The 23,651-nt window shown below is 36.2% G+C and overlaps 1 protein-coding gene across 2 annotated transcripts in view; it reads left to right on the top strand.

Moving 5' to 3' along the window:
• LOC121382879 (slit homolog 2 protein-like) overlaps positions 1–23,651 on the top strand; it is a 149,360-nt gene that overhangs the window by 25,078 nt on the left and 100,631 nt on the right. For both annotated transcript variants that reach the window (XM_041512553.1, XM_041512552.1), the window contains exon 4: positions 8,345–8,416. In XM_041512553.1, coding sequence (XP_041368487.1) covers positions 8,345–8,416 — 72 coding nt within the window. The remainder of the gene's footprint in view (positions 1–8,344; positions 8,417–23,651) is intronic.

Below are 23,651 nucleotides of genomic sequence, written 5' to 3'. Positions count from 1 at the left end.
TAAATTGAAATAGTAGCTACGTGTAGCCTACCTCTGATTGGAGTAGACTCTGAAACAGTAACTACGTGTAGCCTACCTCTTATTGGAGTATACTCTGAAACAGTAACTATGTGTAGCCTACCTCTTATTGGAGTAGACTGAAACAGTAGCTATGTGTAGCCTACCTCTTGTTGGAGTAGACTGAAACAGTAACTACGTGTAGCCTACCTCTTATTGGAGTAGACACTGAAACAGTAGCTACGTGTAGCCTACCTCTTATTGGAGTAGACTGAAACTGTAACTACGTGTAGCTTACCTCTTATTGGAGTATACTCTGAAACAGTAGCTACGTGTAGCCTACTTCTTATTGGAGTAGACTGAAACAGTAGCTACGTGTAGCCTACCTCTTATTGGAGTAAACTGAAACAGTAGCTACGCGTAGCCTACCTCTTATTGGAGTAAATTTAAACAGTAACTACGTGTAGCCTACCTCTTATTGGAGTAGACTGAAACAGTAGCTACGTGTAGCCTACCTCTTATTGGAGTAGACTGAAACAGTAGCTACGTGTAGCCTACCTCTTATTGGAGTAGACGCTGAAAAAGTAGCTACGTGTAGCCTACCTCTTATTGGAGTAGACTCTGAAACAGGTCCAAGTCTACACAGGAAGGGTTGCAGACGCAAAGCTTCTGTGCAAAAGTGCATGGCAGAAAATTGATGTAATAAATAATTAGCGTTTGCTACTCCGTTTATCTGTCTTTTATTGGGGAGTTCAAGCGAGTGTGGAATGCATGTAACACTTGGTGATTACACGACTCTTGTGTTATCAGTGATGTCCGATACTATCGCACTTGTTGCGTTTCGCAGTCGAGTGTGTCCCTATCAACCTATTTTCACCATCATTGCTTAATGTCGCCTAGAGGTCATCTTGTTTTAAAAAAGGTGTTTCGAGGGCATACAACTAGTAATTTCATGAACACCAAAACCTGTCCAAAATGTATTATAAAAATCTTATAAATATATTTTTTGAAATAATTACTATATAATTTAATAAAACGTCTCGTTGATGGATAAAATGCTGTTAACTTTCAAATTTTTCACTGACAATACCACGATATGCGCGAGTCCATGACCAGAGACCCTCGAAGCTGCAAGTAGCCCCGAAATCTCTGTGAATCTTTGAGAGTGCCTACTACCACGATTACTAAATATTTGTATTGTTTTTCGATTCCTTGCGTTAAAATCACTGGCAAGACGTCTGTGTACAGACTGATTCTGCAGATGCCTGCTAAGCAGGTAGCGTTGGACCACTCAGCGATCCTATCATCTCGTTTATATATGTGGGAAACGAAGAGGTGCTGCGGCTTCTCAAGTCGGAGATTGTATCTAGATTAGTTACATGCGTACACAACAGGTCTGCTCAGCCCGGGAACAGCGTGCTTCATCAGACGTACGGCAGCGATAAATCCACTCTGCGCTCATCTGCAAAACATGATAGCAGACGCACGAAGCAGACGAGAGTGTTCCAACACATGCACATCCCATGAATGCAGAACTGTACATTTACTGAAGCTTATTTTATACTAGTATACATGCAGAGTGACACAGTTTACTGAGTAGTTAGGAAAATTATTAGTAATACTCTCTCTTTTTAAATATTATGTACATAAATGTTAAGTGGATTTGCGTGTACTAGTATGAGACATACCACACCTGTAATGTTTATGCATTATTTCTATATCAAATGCATTGTATATCTAAATCTGAATTAACGAGTATTAAGGCGCAACACCACTATCTGTCGTGTCGTTACTTGTTATAGCTCGGTTCAGGTTTGACGTTACTTATCATTTTTAGTACTAAGTGATAAAAACTGTGCAAGTGGTATTGTGCCGCTTATATAACAGCAACAGAGGTGGTGCTTTGTCATATGGGTGGGTAATTTAAAATGTTCGTGGTCAACCTATCTTGATTTTTTGCATGGAAATTATATAGCTAATAGACTTACATAAAATGGCAGTCACGTAGTCCTATCGACATTGTTCTATTTTTCACAGAATATAATATTTCTGACGTAGAAATAGTATTGAAATGCATGAAAAAATTAATGGTGTGCAACCTTAAAATTTCCACACAACTTCTACTTTAACTTAGTGTTAAAAAATTTATTTGTACCCATTAAAAGTAAAACACCACTCGGCATATTGTAAAAAGGCAATCGTGTAGTAATGGTTGGATTTGTTTGAGTTTGGGAATTAAATATTATTATTATTTTGCCTGGCAAGTACATAACAGGTAAATAAAACCAGTGGAAATAATCTGTGTGTTGGTGTTGAAGCACGAGATTGCAGACACGTGTTTGGGAACCACGAGAAGAACTGACCTAAATGTAATACCTAGTCGTATCGGAATACGTATCTTGTTTTGGTGCGGTTCCAGTTGTTTCTCTGTTACAGGTCTTCTAAAACATCACTAACCACTGGGAATTAGGGTTTCGTTAAAAGTCGCCGCGTGTTTTGGCTGATAGTATTTGCAGCTCACCGTGAAAGAGGCAGGTGTTTTGTCTCAAGGTACAGAAACAAAGGTCACCAAAAGGCCCGTGCAGGGCAGACGGCAGACTAGATGCAATATTGCTCTAAAATGCGAAGTCTGCTGTTTAAGGGTATTGCAGGTGAAGACAGAAGTATATGGTGGTGTGTTAAGATGCGTAACATACATGGCATATGTAATGAAGAATATTCTTTTTATTTTATTTTAAATAAAGTCGAACTTACAAGACAGAATAACGCCTGACCACGATCGGCATTTCAGCCGTATGTAATAAGAATAAGAGTTTATTTAAAACTACACGGTAAAATCTCGACATTTCGTCAATTAAATGTTGACATCGACAAGAGAAAATAAACATAAAAACATGAGAGAAGCATTTAAACCAGAGTATAAAAACAGCTCAATAACACGTTTGTTAAAACCACTACTAGTGGGTATAAAAAAAAACACACACAAGAACAAGTAGGATGGTAGTTATACCAAGCATCTTCGTCTTAATATCTAAAATAGTTTACTTTCACAGTTATTTTTTTATAAAATGTGTATCTTTCCCTATTCACCATCAATCTAAATCTTGTTTTAGAAACGCACTGTTCTGCCTTGCACGGCAAAGAACAATTGAATCTGCTGGTGATTGATCGCGGGAGACAACACTCCTGACAGGTCCACAGGATCCGGAACAATCGCGCACTTGGTCACATGTTGTATGTCACATCAATGGCGACAGAGCGCACGTGCTTTGCGTTCCTCTGGCAACAGATGTGTTAGCTAACCTCTTACCTTTTAACCCGCAATCCCCTTTGCCGCTAAGACCGTTAATGCCATGTTCTACTGCTATTGTTCAATCATGTCTGTCACTTCATATGTACACCAGATGTGTCTAAACCGGCACGAGCCAGCTGTTCTCTAACATAGTTTAAAGACACCATGCATCATTTAAACCGCCGCTGAACCAAATTCCAGAATCTTTATAGATCTGACACTCGCTTTAAACCATTCCAGCAGCAGGACTTTGTTACGCTTACTTTAGCAAGAAGGGAGAAATGACCATCTGATGTATCTTCAGGCCAACTGTGTAGTTTACCATTATTTTTAAACTTTAGTTCCACGAGCTAATTTCACAAAACATCGTAAGTTTAGTTTAGTTTGCGACTGGCAGTTATATTCGCAAATTACATCATTACGAAAGATTGAGAATAGTAAATGTGAAAGAAATTGAAATATGTATTCTGCAAACCATATTAGTTATACAGCTAGTAATAAAACGAATTTTGCTTTATACTTCAAACCATATTAGTTGTACAACTAATAGTACTACGAATTGTGCTTTATACTTGAAACCATATTAGTTATACTACTAATAGTAATACGGATTGCGGTTTATTCTTCAAACTATATTAGTTGTACTAGTAGTAAAACGAATTTTGCTTTATACTTCAAACCATATTAGTTGTACTACTAATAGTACTACGAATTTTGCTTTATACTTCAAACCATATTAGTTGTACTACTAATAGTACTACGAATTGTGCTTTATACTTCAAACCATATTAGTTGTACAACTAATAGTACTACGAATTGTGCTTTATACTTCAAACCATATTAGTTGTACCACTAGTAGTAATACGGATTGCGGTTTAGTCGTAAATTTACCATTACGTGCAAAACTAAATTTACGATAGTTTGTGAAATTGGTCTTTGAACTAAAAAGTACTAAATGAGAATGTGATCCTGATTGAGAGAATAGACTATAGTGAATAATGTTAAAACATCACATTTGTCATGGAAACAGATTCACATTAGAGTCTGTGCGTATGACAGATGCGCAGAAACCTTTGATCCTCGTGCATTTTTCAAAACCAACAGTTACTGCTTCAGAAGTCTAGATTATCGTCCATGGGTTTATTTTTAACTGCAGTGATTTTAGTTTGCTGCAGGAAAAGGAAACCAGGGTTGAGTTCAGCCAGACCGAGCAGAAAACACGTCCGCTAGACTGGTTTATGTGCTTCATGGTGAACCAAATGACCACGTTTGGTACCAATCAAATAGTTCGCGTATGTTAGCGAAACGTTAGCTGGCTGAACTTGGGTCGGCAAGAGTTGCTAATGTCCTTGCAGCAGTAACCGGAACTCAACTGTAACAAACATGTACCATGAATGATGACGTTCTATGTACTATTTCATTTAACAAATGAGCGTGATCATACCCAGTTAATACAGCAATTGACATATATTTTCAAAATGTTAAGATATTCGACAAGTTAAAAACAAAACGACTTTCAACCGCATCATCAGTAGTTTATTTAGCAGTCAATACTGATATCCTTTAATAAAGCACAGGCACTAATATTTGAATTGATACAAACACGCCCTGAAAAACTCCAGCTAATATGGCAAGGCCACATGGCTTATTTTACAAAACCAGATGCATGCTCGTTGAGCACGGGAGTATGGATAAAAGATATGATAGATATATGGGGGAGAGAGAGAGAGAGAGAGAGAGAGAGAGAGAGAGAGAGAGAGAGAGAGAGAGAGAGAGAGAGAGAGAGAGAGAGAGAGAGAGAGAAGAGGGCAAATTATATGATAGTGCGTCTATATTAAACAAAAATCGACAAACAAAACATTTAATAATCGGTGGCTCAGGGTACAGATATTTACGCGCACAGTGACAAGCATCGAAGTGTTTATCTTAGCCTAAGACGACAGGCTTATCTAATATCATCCATTAATTATTTAAAGCTGTGTAATCAAAATGGCAAGATAAAAATCGTGAAATGTTTTCATTAAATTATTAAAAACAAAACCTTTGAAGGTAGTTTTTACATTGTTAAATGGATCGGCTCAGCTGAAGTCTTTTGTAAAAAAAAAAGACATAAAAAAACAGCCCAAAGAAAAGCACAACAAAACAAACACCAACAACAAAAACCAACACCCAAAACACACATCCCTCAATTAAAAATTATTTTGACCCCCAAAACAAACACTGTAGCAGATTACTGAAACAATGATCAGACAACCAATGAACTATTTTACAAAAGGCTTATTCCTTCTTTAATCCAGTCGTCATGAATGTTTCAAATAGTAAAATCGAAAGTGAAAAGAAATATGATTTACGCTTACAGCAATTATTTTCATGGGTAGGATTTTGTATTGGGGAAGAGGGAATGGATATATAACTGTACGAATCACAGTCCCTGATGACTCGGCTCCCCTCAGTTTTCTGGGATTTGGGAATCTCCGGCAGGCCAGTCAACACTAGCGACGATCTGCAACGACCAAAAATGTCCCCAGCTCTTAAACGCTGAAAATACCGCAGGCTTTTCACCATCGATCTAAACTGGAGCGTCGACAGTTCGACATTTTAATATTAAAAGACTGTCCTGAGTTTGCCACAGTTGTTAAAATATTTCCTACCAATAGAGCGTTTTTAACCACCAATATTACATATTAAATTTATTTTATTGCTTAGAGTATCAGTATCTCTTTATTTGTGTTTCTCATTATATTTATGGTAGGTCAAACTTTATGTTATTTTTAGTACTATTTTTGTACGTGTGAAATTATCGGGAGACAAAGTCCAGTTTGGGATACTGTAAACCGAGTACTCTGCCATTCGAGAGCTACAGACATCATAACCGTCCAAATGTCTGTCTAGCTCTCGAACAGCAGATTACTCGGGCTAAGAATCCTGCTAACATTTGGACAAGAGACACACTGATATACAGACACTGATATTCTAAACGACAATATACATTTAATATTTAATTTAGTCGTTAAAAAGGCTCTAAACGCGGGACAGTAGCATTATTAAAATCCGAAGTACAGATATATCTTAAAATAAGAATACACGTCCATGGATGCACAAATACCCTTCCAATGCCAAACTTAAGTAGATTTCAAAACTGAATGTTTATGATTAACTTCAACTTAGTTATGGCTGCACTTCATCCGAATTTAACATTATTACCTCGATTATCACCATTGTGAAAACAATGTACAATACATACGTGGATCTAGGGGATAGGTGCTGGGATGTGCACTCGCTTCCAATCCCCAATTTTAAAGTGCCCTGAAAATCCCGTGATTTATGTGCGTTGTAGTCCGGGAGTGGCAATCCTTCGTTGAGCTGTGCAGGAAGGATGTATTGTCTAGTAGAAGATCTTCTCTTTAGTGGCTGTTCTATAAACGAGGGACCAGATAGAGATTAATGGAATCAACCACTGTTTTGCCAAATGCCCTTTAGATTCTACATTGTGCAGACATAACTGGGATTTATCAAGACGTTCTATGGGTCCGAATATTATAGGCTCCTTCCCAAGAGATATCAGTGGCACTAAAACTTCCCAATTATTATGCTAAAAATTCCCAATATTCATATATATATTTAATTATGTCTGTTCTAATAAAAAGTCCTGCATCATTCAGTGGCCTGAAAAATGTCTTAAGTATGATTTACTCGCGGGATCTTTTTTATGTATCATCCCACAGAGTGAATAGCACATATATCACGGTCATTTATATGTCAGTCTTGGCGCACTAGCTGGAACGAGAAATAACCCAATGGGTCCACTTACGGGAATCGATCCTAGACAGACCGTGCATCAGGCGAACGCTTTATCAAGTTACGTCCCGCCCTTCCCAGTGTGAAAAGTTGTACTTACTAGAGAAATACTGCACCATACCTGTACATAGGTTGTGCTTCTTACTAAACTATACCCAGTGAACAACCATCTCGTTCAATGATTGTAAAAAATACTATTTGACCAATGCCAGTTTACTAGATATCACAATGTACAGCAGACTTGTTGACTCTTTTCCGTTTTAATGGTATCAGGACACTCGTTTGGTGGCAAAATGTCAAGGTGTCAGTTGTTAACACTGGCACGCAGACTGACACCCGTCACTTCCGTTAAGCAACGCGCTGAGGAAACGAGAGAGACAATCGAGTAAAACGCGTTGAACTCCTATTTCTTGATAGACTGACAACGGTAGTTAGATCACTTTCAGTTAGTGATGACTGAAACTAAACCAAATAGAATGATGTGTTTAAATGTAGCCAGTCTTTTCTGTCAACAGTAAATGAACTATATTTACATGTCATGACGTATTTATGCAATATAAAACGAGCTTAGTTATGACGCTTATGTCCCGAGTGAAATAATAAGTAAAACATTACATTGTTACCCTTTATTGAAATATTACCATGTTACCCTTTATTTAAAAAAAAATACTTTGTTAGCCTTTGTTAAAATATTACTTTGTATCATATTTCATTGATTACTGTGTTATCTCACCTTCCAGCCGGTGCACCACAACTGGTATATCAAAGGCCGTGATATGTGCTATCCTGTCTGTGGGAAAGGATATATAAAAGATCCCTTGCTGTATTAGGAAAAATATAGTGGGTTTCCTCTGATGACTACGAGTCAGAATTACCAAATTTTTGACATCCAACAGCCAATGATTAATTAATGTTTTCTGGTGGTGACATCAAACAAAACAAAGGGTTTTTTTAATTACTGTGCCTGACCTGGTTTGGATACAAGCATGTAAATAAAACTACTCGGACTTGTTTATTACTAGTAACTGAATATCTATCTGCTGTGGGTTGTTTCTGAAGATTTTTTGTTTTGGGGGGTTTTGGTTTGTTTTTATATTTAAAAAAACAGCAACAACACTTCCACTTAATATAGGCCTACATCTACTTGGCCTGTGTGTATTGCATGTTATACTATATAAATGCACATTATACATGCAATAAAAGTAATATGAATATTAATAACTGATTTATTTATCTTTTTTTTAATTATTAAACTAGGCGCTTGGATCGCAATCAGTTGGTGTCCATACCAGATCTGTTGTTTGCCAACATGGGAAGTCTGCTTCGATTGTAAGTAGTCATTGAAATTATCATTGCTCAGTAAAACATTAAATACATGTGACTTAAAGTTATATCTATTATAGAGATCATCTACACATCAACTAATGTATCATCTTGTATTGTTTCACTTCATATTGTATGTACAGTGAAACTCCACTAAAACGGACACCCTCAGGACCAAGTAAAAAGTCTGGTTGTAAGACATATGTGGTTTAGAGAGGTTCTCTTATTATGTACAGATATTTAAAAAGGGACCACATGTCCGGTTTTGAGGGAATTCTGGTTTACAGAGGGTCTGGTTTTGAGAGGTTTGACTGTATATAATTTACATGTTACTAAATGGCCTGTTGGGTGCAACTTATGCATAAAGGGAACACAAAACATATTAATTTAATGTATCAAATCCCATGTATTTTTCAAATGAAGCTGCCTAGTAAAAGATGTCTAGTAAATGTAAATCTCTAGTTTTGATGGAAAGTGCTTTCAAAATGGATAAAATATGATGACAAATTCAAAAAAATGTCACTTGTTTTTTTTTAACTGAATTTGACCCACCCTTCTTGAAGATGACCCTAAACATGCTATTGTTAATGAAGTTGGTGTATCATACTAATATCTTGCTAATGTCAAGTTGATATTTCATTGTTTATTACCAGTATGTATGGTGATAATAATACACTTGTGCATTATACTTTATACAGTCTTTACTCTTTATTAAACACTGAATGGAAATCCCATGAAAGGAAAAGTTTAAAAGTTTAATGTATAAAATCTCATGAGATTTTCTACATTCAATTAATATACAATATATGTTTTGTGTTCCCTTACAAGTTGAATATGTTTTAAAGATTTTCCCTTCATGTTTTCAGTTTGATTAACTCGAGAGATTTTGAAACCCAATTTTACTGTAATCATTTTCATTCTCGTTATTTTGTTTTAATTTAAAAAACAAATTGGGTTTAATTCTCTGTTTATTTCAGTTTGTTTAAAATGTTCAAAATTAATGTGATCACCAGAAATCTTTGAGGGTTTTTTAATAACACACTTAAAACCTGGCAGCTTTCCATTTTCACAGAACATCAACTTTCCTTTCCAAGTCATCAGCATGAGATGACCTGAACTTAAGTAACATAACTTGTTAAGATGTTAACAGAAAAAATATCACCAAATTTGTCCCTCTGCCAAAAGTTTATTCTCAGTTTAACTTGGAAATGATTGAGCTGGTGTTTACATTTCCTTGATTTATGGGTTTTGTGAATGAAAAAGAAATAAAATCTAAATTAGATACTATTCTTAGAAGAAAAATCATTAGAACGCTCAATGCTGTTGATTTCTCTTCAGAAGATGATATGCATTTATGCATGAGTGATTTGCTTTAATGGATGCAGGTGGCTGATTCGACCAATTAAAGTTTTTATGCATGCACTTAGTTTTGATAATATAAGTTGAAATCATTATGTTGATTAAGTTCAAAAATATTCTGTCCATGCATAAACTGTCATTTCTTATACCAAAACTAATTAAAATACCATTGATTTCTTATACCAAAACTAATTAAAATACCTTTTTTATACCAAAAATAATCAGTTGTTTGTGAGTCAGCTTTGAACTATCCAGCCCAGTTCACAGTATAATGTTTAATACAATGTATAATATTGTTGTATTAATTTTTAAAAGTATTTTTAATAGTATGTCAACATTTTTCTGTAAATGTTACTGTAGGTTAGTCATGTTGTTACACATCATTAGCCCGTAGGAATTGGGGATGGGGATGAAGTGGGGACCAGTGTTCCCTCCCCCTACTCAAGGACTTATCTTTCTTTTTGTCCTACTCTGTAGAAATAAAGATAAAATTCTGGCTAGTGCCCTCCTCCACTAGACATTGTGCCCCCCTCCAGTTATCATTCGTCCAGGCCTGATCATTGCAATCATAAACTTTCAAACTTAGAGGATAGAGAACTGTTTCGTTTGAAGTGATCTACATAATGATTTTAAGCTTTTCAACAGAGCATGATATATTCCCAACCATACCGAAATTACTGAATGGTCATAACTCACCGATATATTCATTCACAGTCATGTCTGGTTTTAATATTTCAAGATTACCATCAAACTGCCTATCAGTTCAGTGGGAAAGTTTCATATGAATTATAGCAATTGCAAACTGCTTTCCCATGATGCATCTGTCACTTCTAGGTGGCCATGGATGGTGTGTGTTTGCCCATTGACCAGCTTGACATGTGTAAGTGCCGTGTTTCTGTTGGCCATTGTCTGAGGATAAGGTTTTCCCAACAACCAACCTTAATCACCTCCTTCAGCCCATTCTGTGTCCAGGTAAAGGCTTTCACTGTGCGGCTCCCACACACAGGTGGCTCTGTGATACCATTGTGATGGCCTCGACACTTCGTCCAGTCACTATTGGCTGGTTTTGTCCCCAGCTTGTACAACATCAACCATACCTCATGTTTCTGAGGACATCAAGTAGTTGAATACTTCAGTTACAATAATATTCAAATGTAAAAATGTCAGCAATTGATTCACTCATCATCTGATCAGGAAGTTAAAATCACTGATAGTGTTAAGACATCTTTGCTTTGTGGTCATCATTTAACAGTAATAACTATGGGGAACTGCATGCAGCATGGGTTATGCTGACATTGTTACATGGTGTCAACCATTCTAAGCTTAACTTTTCAAACTATCAATCGGTGAACAAATTAAACAAATTGCAATCACAGTCATTTAGATTTAGAATTCTTAGACATTTGAGACAATACAAAAATAACTGGTCTAGGTTAAAGTTTTATACTTTAGAATGTAATTGTAATATAGGATATATATGACAAACATACATGCAAACATCCACACATTGGCACACCTTGATTATTTTCTGAACTAATACCATAACTAGATACTGAATAATGAAACCTAAATGTCAATAAATTAAATATCATGGTACATGTATATATATGCATACCTATCATATATAAAATCCCTTGCTGCATTTGAGTATGAATAGCCTGTATGGCAGCTATGGTTTTCCTCTCAATATCTAGACCAAGTGTCAAAATAATCATATGTAAGCCACCAAATAGCTGTAGTTTAAAACATGCTGACATCTCATTATACAAACATTCCTTTCATTTCTCACCTACAGCTGCTTGTTCATTATTTGCACAGTATATTTGAGATATTTTTTATTACCAGTATTGGAACATTTATCAATGAAAGCGAGTCTCATTCATTAAATTGTTGTTGAGATTGAGAATACGGTATGAGGTATAAAGGTGTAACAATTGTCCAGGTGTGGGCTTCTTAGTATTCAGCGACAGAATTTCAGGTGTAGTGCCAAAGCTGGTGGAATTAACTTGGACCCGGTATTCAGTGCAAGGCGATTAGGTTTGTTGGGAGAGACCGAAACAGATTCACTCCTGCAATCTAGTTAGTTGGTTGTGTCAATATGTGGCCACAAAAGCCAACTGCGAAAAAACCTCCCTGTTGTTGGAATGGTGTGTTCAGAAAATGTAACATAATGGTGTTATCGGGAGCTCTCTTGTTTAAATACACATTTCTATGTGCTGTGTAATCGCTTTTTCAGGTTCAATCCATAGAATAAAATTATGTAGGAATTTTGTGTGATATTTGATCTACATGTAAACTGCTTTCCAATTACATTTATAAATACAATTATTGCAGTTGATGAAAAGCCCATACCAGATTGAAAATTAACATTTTCACAAAATTGTAAAAGTAATAAATTTATGAAAAAAATCCATACTTGAAACATACAGTTTCATTAAAAAAGGATTGTACTAATTTTATGAATTTCAGAATTATGTCAAGAAAAATCAATGAACAAATACTGAAATGAGTAATGCAATATGTCTTGTGTGAAATGTGATATATTTTCCAGTGTATCTGAGGCTAATTATTATTTAACACATTGTTGTCATTGTTTCTTTCCTAGAAGTATTTGGTAGCAATATATAACATTTGGTGTTTTTCTTTCATTACAAGACAAAGGGAAACATCAATCAATGTTAGGTACACACAAAACATAATTTGCTAACTGTCGAACATTGAAAAAGTTTTGGTACATCATTATTATGTCCATTTGTTATTTTCATTATGATTGTGAAAATTATTCTTTTTTAAGCATATGAGTAAGATAGTAGTAGTATACTACAGGGTATTAATAAACTGGCAACAGACCTTATGTTATATTAAGACAGGTGACCATATAATTTTGAGATTTAAAAGAAAAACTACAAACTTCAGTGTTTTCATTATTAATAATATAATATTATATATACATGTATAATATTATATTAATAATGAAGACAAAGAAGTTCGTTATAAATGTGTTTGTATTTTGCATTAGGAAATGATACATGTATATGATGGTAAGGCAAAATTGCAGTTTTTCTTTTACATCTCGAGAATCGTGCGAGATGTTGAAAGAAATGGTTTTAGTCCAAGCCAAAAGTTTAAACAGCAGCAATGTACAAATCAACCAACCATTGGACACATGTTTACAACTACTAAAAGGTCCAAGCATGCCTTTTTTGGGCACACCAATCATGTTGCCCAGAGAAATGTGTATAAGACAAGAGATAGGTTACTGAGTTTATAAAAGTGTTATGACATGGAGTACATACATCTCTTCACAGTTTACCTCCACTGGCTGCCAGCCTGCCAGGTAACTCTGTGTTTATGATGGTCAATACTACAACCTTCATGGCAGATGACAGAAATTAAAGGAATGTGTGGTTTTAATAACACCCCAGCACATTATGTAAAATTGGTGGCTGTTTCAATTGTGTCTCCAGAGTGTGGTCAGTGTAATACTATCTACAAAATCAGAGATGAAACCTTCTTTCACCACCAGAGTTTGTCCTTTCAGTTAGGAGCATGAAGAGTTATGTGCATTTCCCATATACAGGAAGCTCATACACAGAGTTTGTGAAGTATCAGTTGAAACCTATCTGCTCTGAGATGGACATGTCTGAAACATAATGGATATAGGCATGGTCAAATTATCGGACTTGACTCAGTTGAAACAGGGTGGATTGATCATACAGCTAAATATGCATTAGGTAGAAGGTCCACTATTGGGATACACCCCAGTCCCTGACAGCTGAGAAAGTTTATATGTCAGAGTCTACTTACAGACCTAAATTCTTTACACAAAATGTGTACAAGGTCACTTTTTCAAATGCCTCTTGCATGACTGATAAATGATACCCAGTATGTCGACTAGGTTGCCATGAAAATAAAAGATTGGTTTTGAAAGATAATATAGTGCTTTTATTTTTTATTTCCTTTTGTGAGGTCCTCATTATGATAGTTGATTAGCTGCTAGGGGTATGTCAGCAAATGGTTTTAATTACACTCTAGTGTGTCTGTCCATTATGGAAGCATTTTACAGTATTTATATTAACGTTTAATCCATTATGGTAAGTGCAGAAAAATCACAAATCAAATAATATGTTTGTGTCAAGAGATAATGTTCCAAACACTGAGTTTCAGATATTCTTCCAGTTAGCCAGTAGCCAGCAGCCAGATAAATGTTACACTGGTTACAGGTTTGGGTTTTAAAACATTGGGTTACTGCCTATATATGTTAAACATTTTGTGATCTATTTTTTTTTTCTAAAAAAAATATGTAGGTTAATTTATGTACTTAATTGTAAAATACTGTGAAATGTTTCCCCTAACAGCCACATGAGATTGATAATAGCAGACACCAGTTATCTGGCAGGGAGCAGTCTGTGATTTATTTCCACAGTCACTATCTGTGACACAAGCTTTATTTGAAAGAAAAATTGTCTTTATCCTACTGTCATCTGTGGTGTTAACAACCATCCATGCAGATTTGTAGGCTCTGGGGTGATTACAATCAATAGGAGCTTGTAGCCTTTCTTGAGGCTACACACACAGTCTGGTGATATGGAGGTATCATGAGTCTCTCTTCTGTTTCTATTCTGTTTATGTTGTATTTCAAAAGTTTAATGATTTTAAATTTGTGGGTTTATGAAAAATTACAAAAGTAAGAATGTGTTTATTGAAGTAGAGAAAGTAAAATACTCAAATAATTAAATTTGAATTGTTGTTACTTGATATACTATTTTAGTAACGGTATTAATATTTGCTAATAGACATTTTGTTGTGTTTTAAGTATGCAGCTATTAGACATCCAATAGCCAATGATTAATAAAAATCAATGTGCTCTAGTGGTGTCATTAAACAAAACAAACAAACAAACTATTAGACACTTTGTTCTTATTACAAGACAGCTGGTAGGACATTTCGTATTGACCATATTAACATTTTAACTTAATGTATTTTTTACATTAAAAAAACTAAACACACACCACCAAAACGACTTATCTTAGATAAATATGAAGCAGTAGCACAAAATGCAAATGTTGTTTTCTTAAGAATTGGGTTAAAAACCCATCCACTTTGTAATGTAGAATGTTTGCATGATGGTCTTGTCCACACATGGTCATCAATAGAGAGGTAGGCTAAAACTGTAGATCCCAAACATGAGAATATGTCATGTAGCTCAGAATCAGACAAGCTGTACTATTTGTCTTGAGGTATTGGGTGACGGTTTTCCATGATTGATTTCCTGTATTGGAGAAGGTGCGCTGCTAAACCACCGAGATGCATTACAGGTAAATATGATGAGATGAAGCACAATGGTTCTGTTAAATGCATTATAATGCACACTACATGATTTGTAAAAAATAAAATGGATCCTATTACACTTTGGTTGTGAGAAATGCTATTTGCCCAGTGTGACTGTCTGTTTAACTGTGTAGAAAACACACCGTATGATGGAGAGGGCTAGAAAGGAAACGAAGGTAATGTTTGTAAGTGATGTCTTAGATCATACTGCTCAGTCAGAAGCTATTAAATGTCAAGCATTTAGAAAATATGACACAAATTATTAGTGAACAAACTGATGTTCACCACATAAGCAGCTCCTTTATTTAGCAACAAGGGATCTTTTATATGCATTTTACTGAGATAGGACAGCACACACCATAGAACACTAGTTGTATTGTTACTTTATTTCAAGGCCTGAAGGAGTTATAGTCCTGCTAGAGGCACAGTAACTACAATCATGTCCAAATATCCAATAGACTTTGTCTTGTATAGAGCTTTGGTTTTAAATGTTAGTGGATTTATCGTCATTCAAAATGCAGACCACCTAAACATCCAGAAAACTTGGCCTTTATTAACATTTAGCCTCCATGTGGTCTTAAAACTAGATCTGCATTAATGAATTGCCTCAACAGACAGGTGCTTGCTACACCAAGTGTCATTTTAGATGGTTTACTGTGTCTTTTGGTTTCTCACTGTTGGTAGCACTAGACCAAAATAACTTCTGGCTGGGTCAAAGTCCGAGGTCCACCAAACTTTTCATAGAGAAGTTAACACCGCAAGTCCTGTGATTGGTGATAAATGTGAGTGTGTTGGTTGTAAAAAAAATTAGTTTCATCTGGGCAAAAAATGTATGCAATTTTATTTCATCTAGTACCACTGTGTCAAGTAGCCTTGTGCTTGAAACATGTATTGGGTACCTGTGAAATACAAAAATACTAAAATGTTGTGCAAAACTAGGGGTGTTGTAAAAATATCTGGTTATACCGAAAATGAGCCATGAAAGGTACGATTTTCTGCAGTTAATACTTTGAGGTAGAGGTTGTAGTACTGATATTTATGGGTCATAATTTTATTGATATATTGCATATATTGTTTTTAAACACAAGCGTTAACATGGTCGCCTATGGGGTTTTATTTGGTGTAGAACATCCTATAAACATGTCTTTCAGGACTTGTAGATACATGTAGCTTAAAAGACTAAAAACGTGTGTTGAATTTCTTTTAAAAATTATGGATTCGGTGCTGACATAAGTCGTATATCAGGTGGCAGTGATTGTGTAGCCTGTGTCATTAATCAAGCACAGTACAAGCAATTTACCACAGGTCCCAGGCACATGCAACACTCTTTGCATATATCATCACTGCAAATGGTTTCTATATTTCACTTCTTCCAAGTATATGCATTAATCTTTGTTATTTCAAATAGCTTTTATGACAGTCTGAGTGTTTAATGGAGTTCTGTAGCTGCTCATACTTTATGTATATTTTATGCACAAAGGTTGATACGCTATTTACAGTGGTGTAGATGATGTGCATACATAAACATGTAACTCCTCACATACAATAGACTACCTGTGTGCATCTGACACACGGATGCATACAAACACTAACGTCATTCATTATCTACCAACATTTATATTCACATTATTTTTTAGATATATTTTTTTTTTAGTTTTTCAATACTGCTAGAGCAAATTGATTTATTAATCAATGGCTATTGGATGTAAAAAATGGTAATTTTGACATATGAGATGAAATTCGTTTAATTTTTCCATTAGTAGCAAGGGTCTTTTATATGCACCATCCCACAGAGAGAATAGCACATACCATGGTCATGATACACCAGTCGTGGTGCACTGGCTGGAATGAGAAATAGCCCAATGAGCCCACCAATGGGGATCGATCCCAGACAGAATAGCACATACCATGGTCATGATACACCAGTCGTGGTGCACTGGCTGGAATGAGAAATAGCCCAATGAGCCCACCAATGGGGATCGATCCCAGACAGAATAGCATATACCATGGTCATGATACACCAGTCGTGGTGCACTGGCTGGAATGAGAAATAGCCCATTGAGCCCACCAATGGGGATCGATCCCAGACAGAATAGCATATACCATGGTCATGATACACCAGTCGTGGTGCACTGGCTGGAATGAGAAATAGCCCATTGAGCCCACCAATGGGGTTCGATCCCAGACAGAATAGCATATACCATGGTCATGATACACCAGTCGTGGTGCACTGGCTGGCTGGAGAAATAGCCCATTGAGCCCACCAATGGGGATCGATCCCAGACAGAATAGCATATACCATGGTCATGATACACCAGTCGTGGTGCACTGGCTGGAATGAGAAATAGCCCATTGAGCCCACCAATGGGGATCGATCCCAGACAGAATAGCATATACCATGGTCATGATACACCAGTCGTGGTGCACTGGCTGGAATGAGAAATAGCCCATTGAGCCCACCAATGGGGTTCGATCCCAGACAGAATAGCATATACCATGGTCATGATACACCAGTCGTGGTGCACTGGCTGGAATAAGAAATAGCCCATTGAGCCCACCAATGGGGTTCGAGCCCTCAGAATAGCATTACCATGGTCATGATACACCAGATGGAATAAGAAATAGCCCATTGAGCCCACCAATTGATGTGTCATCAGAATATTTTGAGATATAAGAATTATTGATGTGTCATCAGAATATTTTGTAAGATCACCATAGAGTCATTCCAGAAAGGCACACGGTTAGAGGTAACCAGATGATTTTTATATAGGTGGTGACTGGTGAGTTTAAGTTTTGGAATTTTATTTTATGGATGGTGAGGTTTAGAAATACTGCCCCACTTGATCCTTTTTATAAATCCCGACCTGTCATCAGGGTTTTTTAAAGCTACTGTCAGTAGTTCTGAAGTACGTATCTTTTCTGTTTCACATACAATGCATTTCGAGCTATTACAAACACAAAGACAACCAGAAACACACTGGATCTGTCAGACTTGATCATTAAACTAATAGTTTAAGTCAACGCTACAAATCCTGAAAGTATTTTAGACTGTTGGACAAACTAGTGTCATCAGATAACATGTATATGTATTTGTGCATAGATTATATGCAGAATTATTTAAATAACATATACATATATTAGTGTATAGATTGTATGCAGAATGATTCAGATAGCATTAGTGTATATATTATATTCATAATTATTTAAATAGTATGTAGATGTATTAGTGTATAGGTTATATGCAGAATGATTCAGATGACATATAGATGTATTAATATGCAGGTTATATGCAGAATGATTCACATAACATATAGATGTATTAGTGTGTAGATTCTATGCAGAATGATTTAGATAAGACCGTTCATTAATTTGCTACAATCAAAATGAAATAATGTGCACTACAGTGGTATCGATGGGTATATAGTGACCCCTCTTGTGACAGAGGTTACTGAGTGCAGCCTCTGAGTAACCCCAGCTGTTTGTGTGGGTTCTCACATAAATATTACTCTGTAATGACCACTTACCGGACATTTAGCCACTACAAGCTTCACATTCATACCAGCCAGCTTAGAGCTGCCATGTTGTAGGAGGTCAGTGGAAATGATGTATAGCCATCTGCCAGGAGAGGGTGGCCACCGAGTGGAGTTCTGTGTTCTCCTTCACTAATTAATCTACAGGTCTTATTGCCCTTTTATTTTGTCATCATGTTTAGTATCTTCTTACACTAAATGACAATATGTTTTCCTGGACATGTACATATTAAAAAACTGACTGGAACTGATGTTGGCACCAGTGCAGCAACCTCGCCCAAAGGTTTGAAAAGAACACTGCATTAAAGTTAAAAGTTTGTTTTGTTTAACAACACCACTAGAGCACATTGATTAATTAATCATTGGCTGTTGGATGTCAAACATTTGGTAATTCTGATTAATAAATCAATGTGCTGTAGTGGTGTTGTTAAACAACACACACTTTATTTATTTGTACACATCTCGGAGTATACGAGTTTGTCACCAAAATCAGAGACCAGTTCTCATCACTGTTAGTTCAACTGTCACTGTTTTTAGAATCACTGTTTTTAGAATCACTGCTTTTAGAATCCTTTTAGAATTTGAGATAATCGTGAATAATGTGTGCTGCAGCCCAACAACAGCGTCCCTTTTCGTGTACAGGAGAACGAAGACACACTAAAACATTTAATAGCTACTGCAGTTTTTTATTTCGTAAAATGTGAATGAATTCCTAAATGCTCAAAAGTAGTGCTTTTTTGTTATCATGTATAAAAAGTGCAAAATCTTTTTGTGTACATTATGCTGTGTCCATATATCCTTTACCAGTGATTATCCCATAGTGATTTCTTTCTTCTGGTAGCAGCAGGTGGAACTTGGAGCCAGTGAGCTGGATAAGAAAACATTAGTATTTCACTCAATAGTGTCCTGGACTTAAACGTCCTGTAATAACAGGTTAAAAGCTGTGTTTATATGCTCCCGCATGCTTGGATCACCTTCTTGTATGGGAAGAATAATGAATTATATTCCCTTACAGAGAACGGGTACATTTTTCTTGATCCCTCTGCTCTCTTCAAAAGACATCTTTCATCTGCACATTGTATTGAAATCATGCTACAATTAAAGGGTGTGGGCTTTTTTTCTTATTGGCAGTGTTCATTGTAAGTATGGTTGTAATAATGATCATAAATAGACTTACGGGGCACAAATTATACCTGCATTATGACACATTCATGTTTTGAATGAAATCCCTCCCGACAAAATTGTGTTGTATAAAGTCTCTGTTTGTTGGTTGAGATAGAACTAAAGTTGATCATGGCAGAGGTTAAAACTGTGGTTGTAACTTGGTATCACAGTTTAGCACAGTTTGTTGTGATATGTAGGCAAGACAAACAGTGTGTTTGTGTGTATAATAGCAATGTGGTCAGATTCAATTAGGTGTGCTATCACCAGACAGACAGAGAAGCTATCGGAAAGTAAAATTCTCCAAGCCATACTGATAGAGCTAATGTTTTCTCACAATATACACTGTCACTGACCTACTCATACTGATAGAAAGAAAGAAATGTTTTATTTAACGATGCACTCAACACATTTTTTTATGGTTATATGACGTAAGACAGTATACACTGTTACTGACTTACCCATACTGATAGAGCTAATGTTTTCTCACAATATACACTGTTACTGTCCTACCCATACTGATAGAGCTAATGTTTTCTCACAATATACACTGTTACTGGCTAGCTAATTCTTGCCTTTTGGTGTTTTAACATGTATCATTTAAACAGAAAACAAGAACAAATAGCAGCATAAGAAAGTGTTACCTCAGCTCCAATATTGTTATAAGAATGATAAAATTGAAGTGATCACAATTTGTCAGTTGTGTAGTAGTTAATCCATCTTTAGGGTAGCTGCTATACCAATTTGTCTGTCACTAACCACTAACAACCAGCCATACATGTATAGATACAACACAGACAACACAACACACACACCACACACAACACAACACACATACAACATAACACACACACACAACACAACACAACACAACATAACATAACATAGACAACACAACACACACACAATAACAACACAATGCACACAACAAACATATACCACAGGGAACACAGAACACAACATAACACACACAACACAACACACACACACAATAACACAACACAACACACACAACAAACATACACACATAAATGGACAAAATCAAATTAAAATGGGATGAAATAAAATTTACTTGGAGATATATAATACACAATGTTGAGTATTCATTCATGTCTCTAGAAAAATGACACTGACAATTATACCCTGATTAATGGGTTTTTATATCATAAAATCTAACAAGAGAAGAAAAACACACATCTGTCATCATTAATTTCAATACAAACTAAAATTGAAACTTTGTGGTGCTATTTACCTGACTAGATTGAAAGAAGATTATAGTATTATTCAGTTATATGAACCACCTTGCCTTAAGATAGTGTTATCTAATCTACAAATCGGAAGTTTGTTCCCCTAATCAAAGTGATCTATAATCGGGTAAGTGATTTTTAGGCTGCTTGCTTAAGCAGCAATGAAAGACATATAATCAATGGATTAGGCCATTGAGCCTTGAACACCAGCCAAGCTGTTCATTGTTCATTATTGCAGTTGAAACTCTTTCAACTTTTAGTGTCCACTTCACTCCCTGAAGTTTTTCATTCCTCATCAGAACTATGTAGACAATGACATTCAATACAGTCAAACTGTGGTAAGCAGCCACTTGAAGAAATACACACAACTGATCTGTGAAGACATGTGGCTGATTAACACAGGTCAATTTATACCATAATTTGGAGATTGGAAGAAACCTAATGTGGTTTATAAAGACAGGTAGTGGCGTTCTAGGCAGAGTTGACTATTCCCACAGTGGGTGTAGCAGAAATATCTGGAATACTTTACATGACCTGTTGTTGATCTATCCCATGCACTCCTTTGATAATAACTGGGTTTGGTCTGCTCTCAGTAACATTTTTCATTCTTTCATATTTTAGAAGAATTAAAATTGTGATCCCAGTGCATATATACATGTATAGTTACAAGCTTGCTACCAAACTTCTGTAATTCATGAATGTGTGTTTGCCCAGTAACTGATCATGAGAGGGTGTTATAAAACATTACATTTTCACAATGATCATCATGAAAACTCTTAGGACATAGTTTATTTTTGTTATTTATCAGTTTTTATACATACCTGCTTTTGTTGTGCAGATGTACGGTGAATTTGTTCTCAGAAAAGTGATATTGCTTGTTGTGTCACTGTTTGAAATAACTGAAATCTGTGTTAAAGTACAGTTTGCAGGATTAAAACACAAACCAAACATTAACTGTCTTGTCTTGTCACAGTTGTCAAAATAGTTTCCAGTCATGGGAGTGGTAGTTGTGTCAAAACATCCTTTGGATTGTCATTAAATTTAAATTATTTTGTAAAACGATTGACAATTTAAAGGATAAACTCCATGGAAACTAACATATACTTTTCAGGCATCGAAATAAGTCGAGAACGGTTGTTCAGGTTACCGGGAGGTTACCACATGTAAGAAAAGTTGAGAACGGTGTTTCGTTCTCGACAAAAATTTCAACGAACAGTAGTATCGTTTCCGAACGTAAATCAGGCAATGCATTTTGGACTTCCGCGTTTCCAATACAGTTTCAGAACGTCCGCGTTTTAGCAGCGTCAACTAGATGTGTGCCGAGTAGTTCGCAAGAACATTTAAATTAAACGTAGAAGTACCGGAAAACAGTCTATATAGTTGTGGTAACCTATAGGTTACAAGGCTATATTTTGTGGTAACCCGTAAATGGGTTACCAGACACAATGCTTATTTCGATGCCTGCTTTTGAATCTGTAGAAAACGTAATGATTATTAAGATGACAGACATACAACATAGCCTTTTTCTGGATTTGAACCACATTTCTCAGCTTGCAAGACCATTATTTTATTGGTGGAACATACAGGTCTTTGCAGCAATAGCAGTTAGCAAAGATTTTTTTGTACAGAAAATTACATCGGGGAATAGTAATTCAATGGCATTATTTTGTAATAGCATTTTATATGCATCAGACTCAGAAAAAGTAAAGGTGCACTGATATTTCACTGCTTTCATCTTCACACAAGTGCATTGCTGTAAATGAATTCCAAATGTTTTTATTGATCCCAAAGGCTTTGTGTTAATCTGCGTGAGCTGCACAAGTAACATGTTGCAGCAATCTGTAGACTGTTCCACACTGTGATGTGTTTACTATTCCATGCAGTATCTCTGACGGCACCAACACAACATGGGAAGAATGACGAACACCCTGTGATGTGTTTACCATTCCCTGTGGTGTCTCTGACAACACCATCACAACATAGAACACTTTGTGATGTGTTTACCATTCTATGTGGTGTCTCTGACAACATCATTTCAACATGGAACATGCTGTGATGTGTTTAGCATTCCCCGTGGTGTCTCTGACAACACCAACTCAACATAGAACACTCTGTGATGTGCTTACCATTCCCTGTGGTGTCTCTGACAACACCATTTCAACATGGAACACCCTGTGATGTGTTTACCATTCCCTGTGGTGTCTCTGACAACACCAACTCAACATGGAACACCCTGTGATGTGTTTACCATTCCCTGTGGTGTCTCTGACAACACCATCACAACATAGAACACTTTGTGATGAGTGTACCATTCTATGTGGTGTCTCTGACAACATCATTTCAACATGGTACATGCTGTGATGTGTTTAGCATTCCCCATGGTGTCTCTGACCACACCAACTCAACATAGAACACTCTGTGATGTGTTTACCATTCCCTGTGGTGTCTCTGACAACACCATTTCAACATGGAACACCCTGTGATGTGTTTACCATTCCCTGTGGTGTCTCTGACAACACAAACTCAACATGGAACACACTGTGATGTGTGTACCATTCTCTGCAACATTGGCAGAATGCCGAACTCTCCACTGGCCTACTTCGACATCTTTCA

The sequence above is a fragment of the Gigantopelta aegis genome, chromosome 10 (genome assembly GCF_016097555.1).
Source record: "Gigantopelta aegis isolate Gae_Host chromosome 10, Gae_host_genome, whole genome shotgun sequence".
Classification (NCBI taxonomy): Eukaryota; Metazoa; Mollusca; class Gastropoda; order Neomphalida; family Peltospiridae; genus Gigantopelta; species Gigantopelta aegis.
This window is presented reverse-complemented; position numbering and strand designations above follow the sequence as displayed.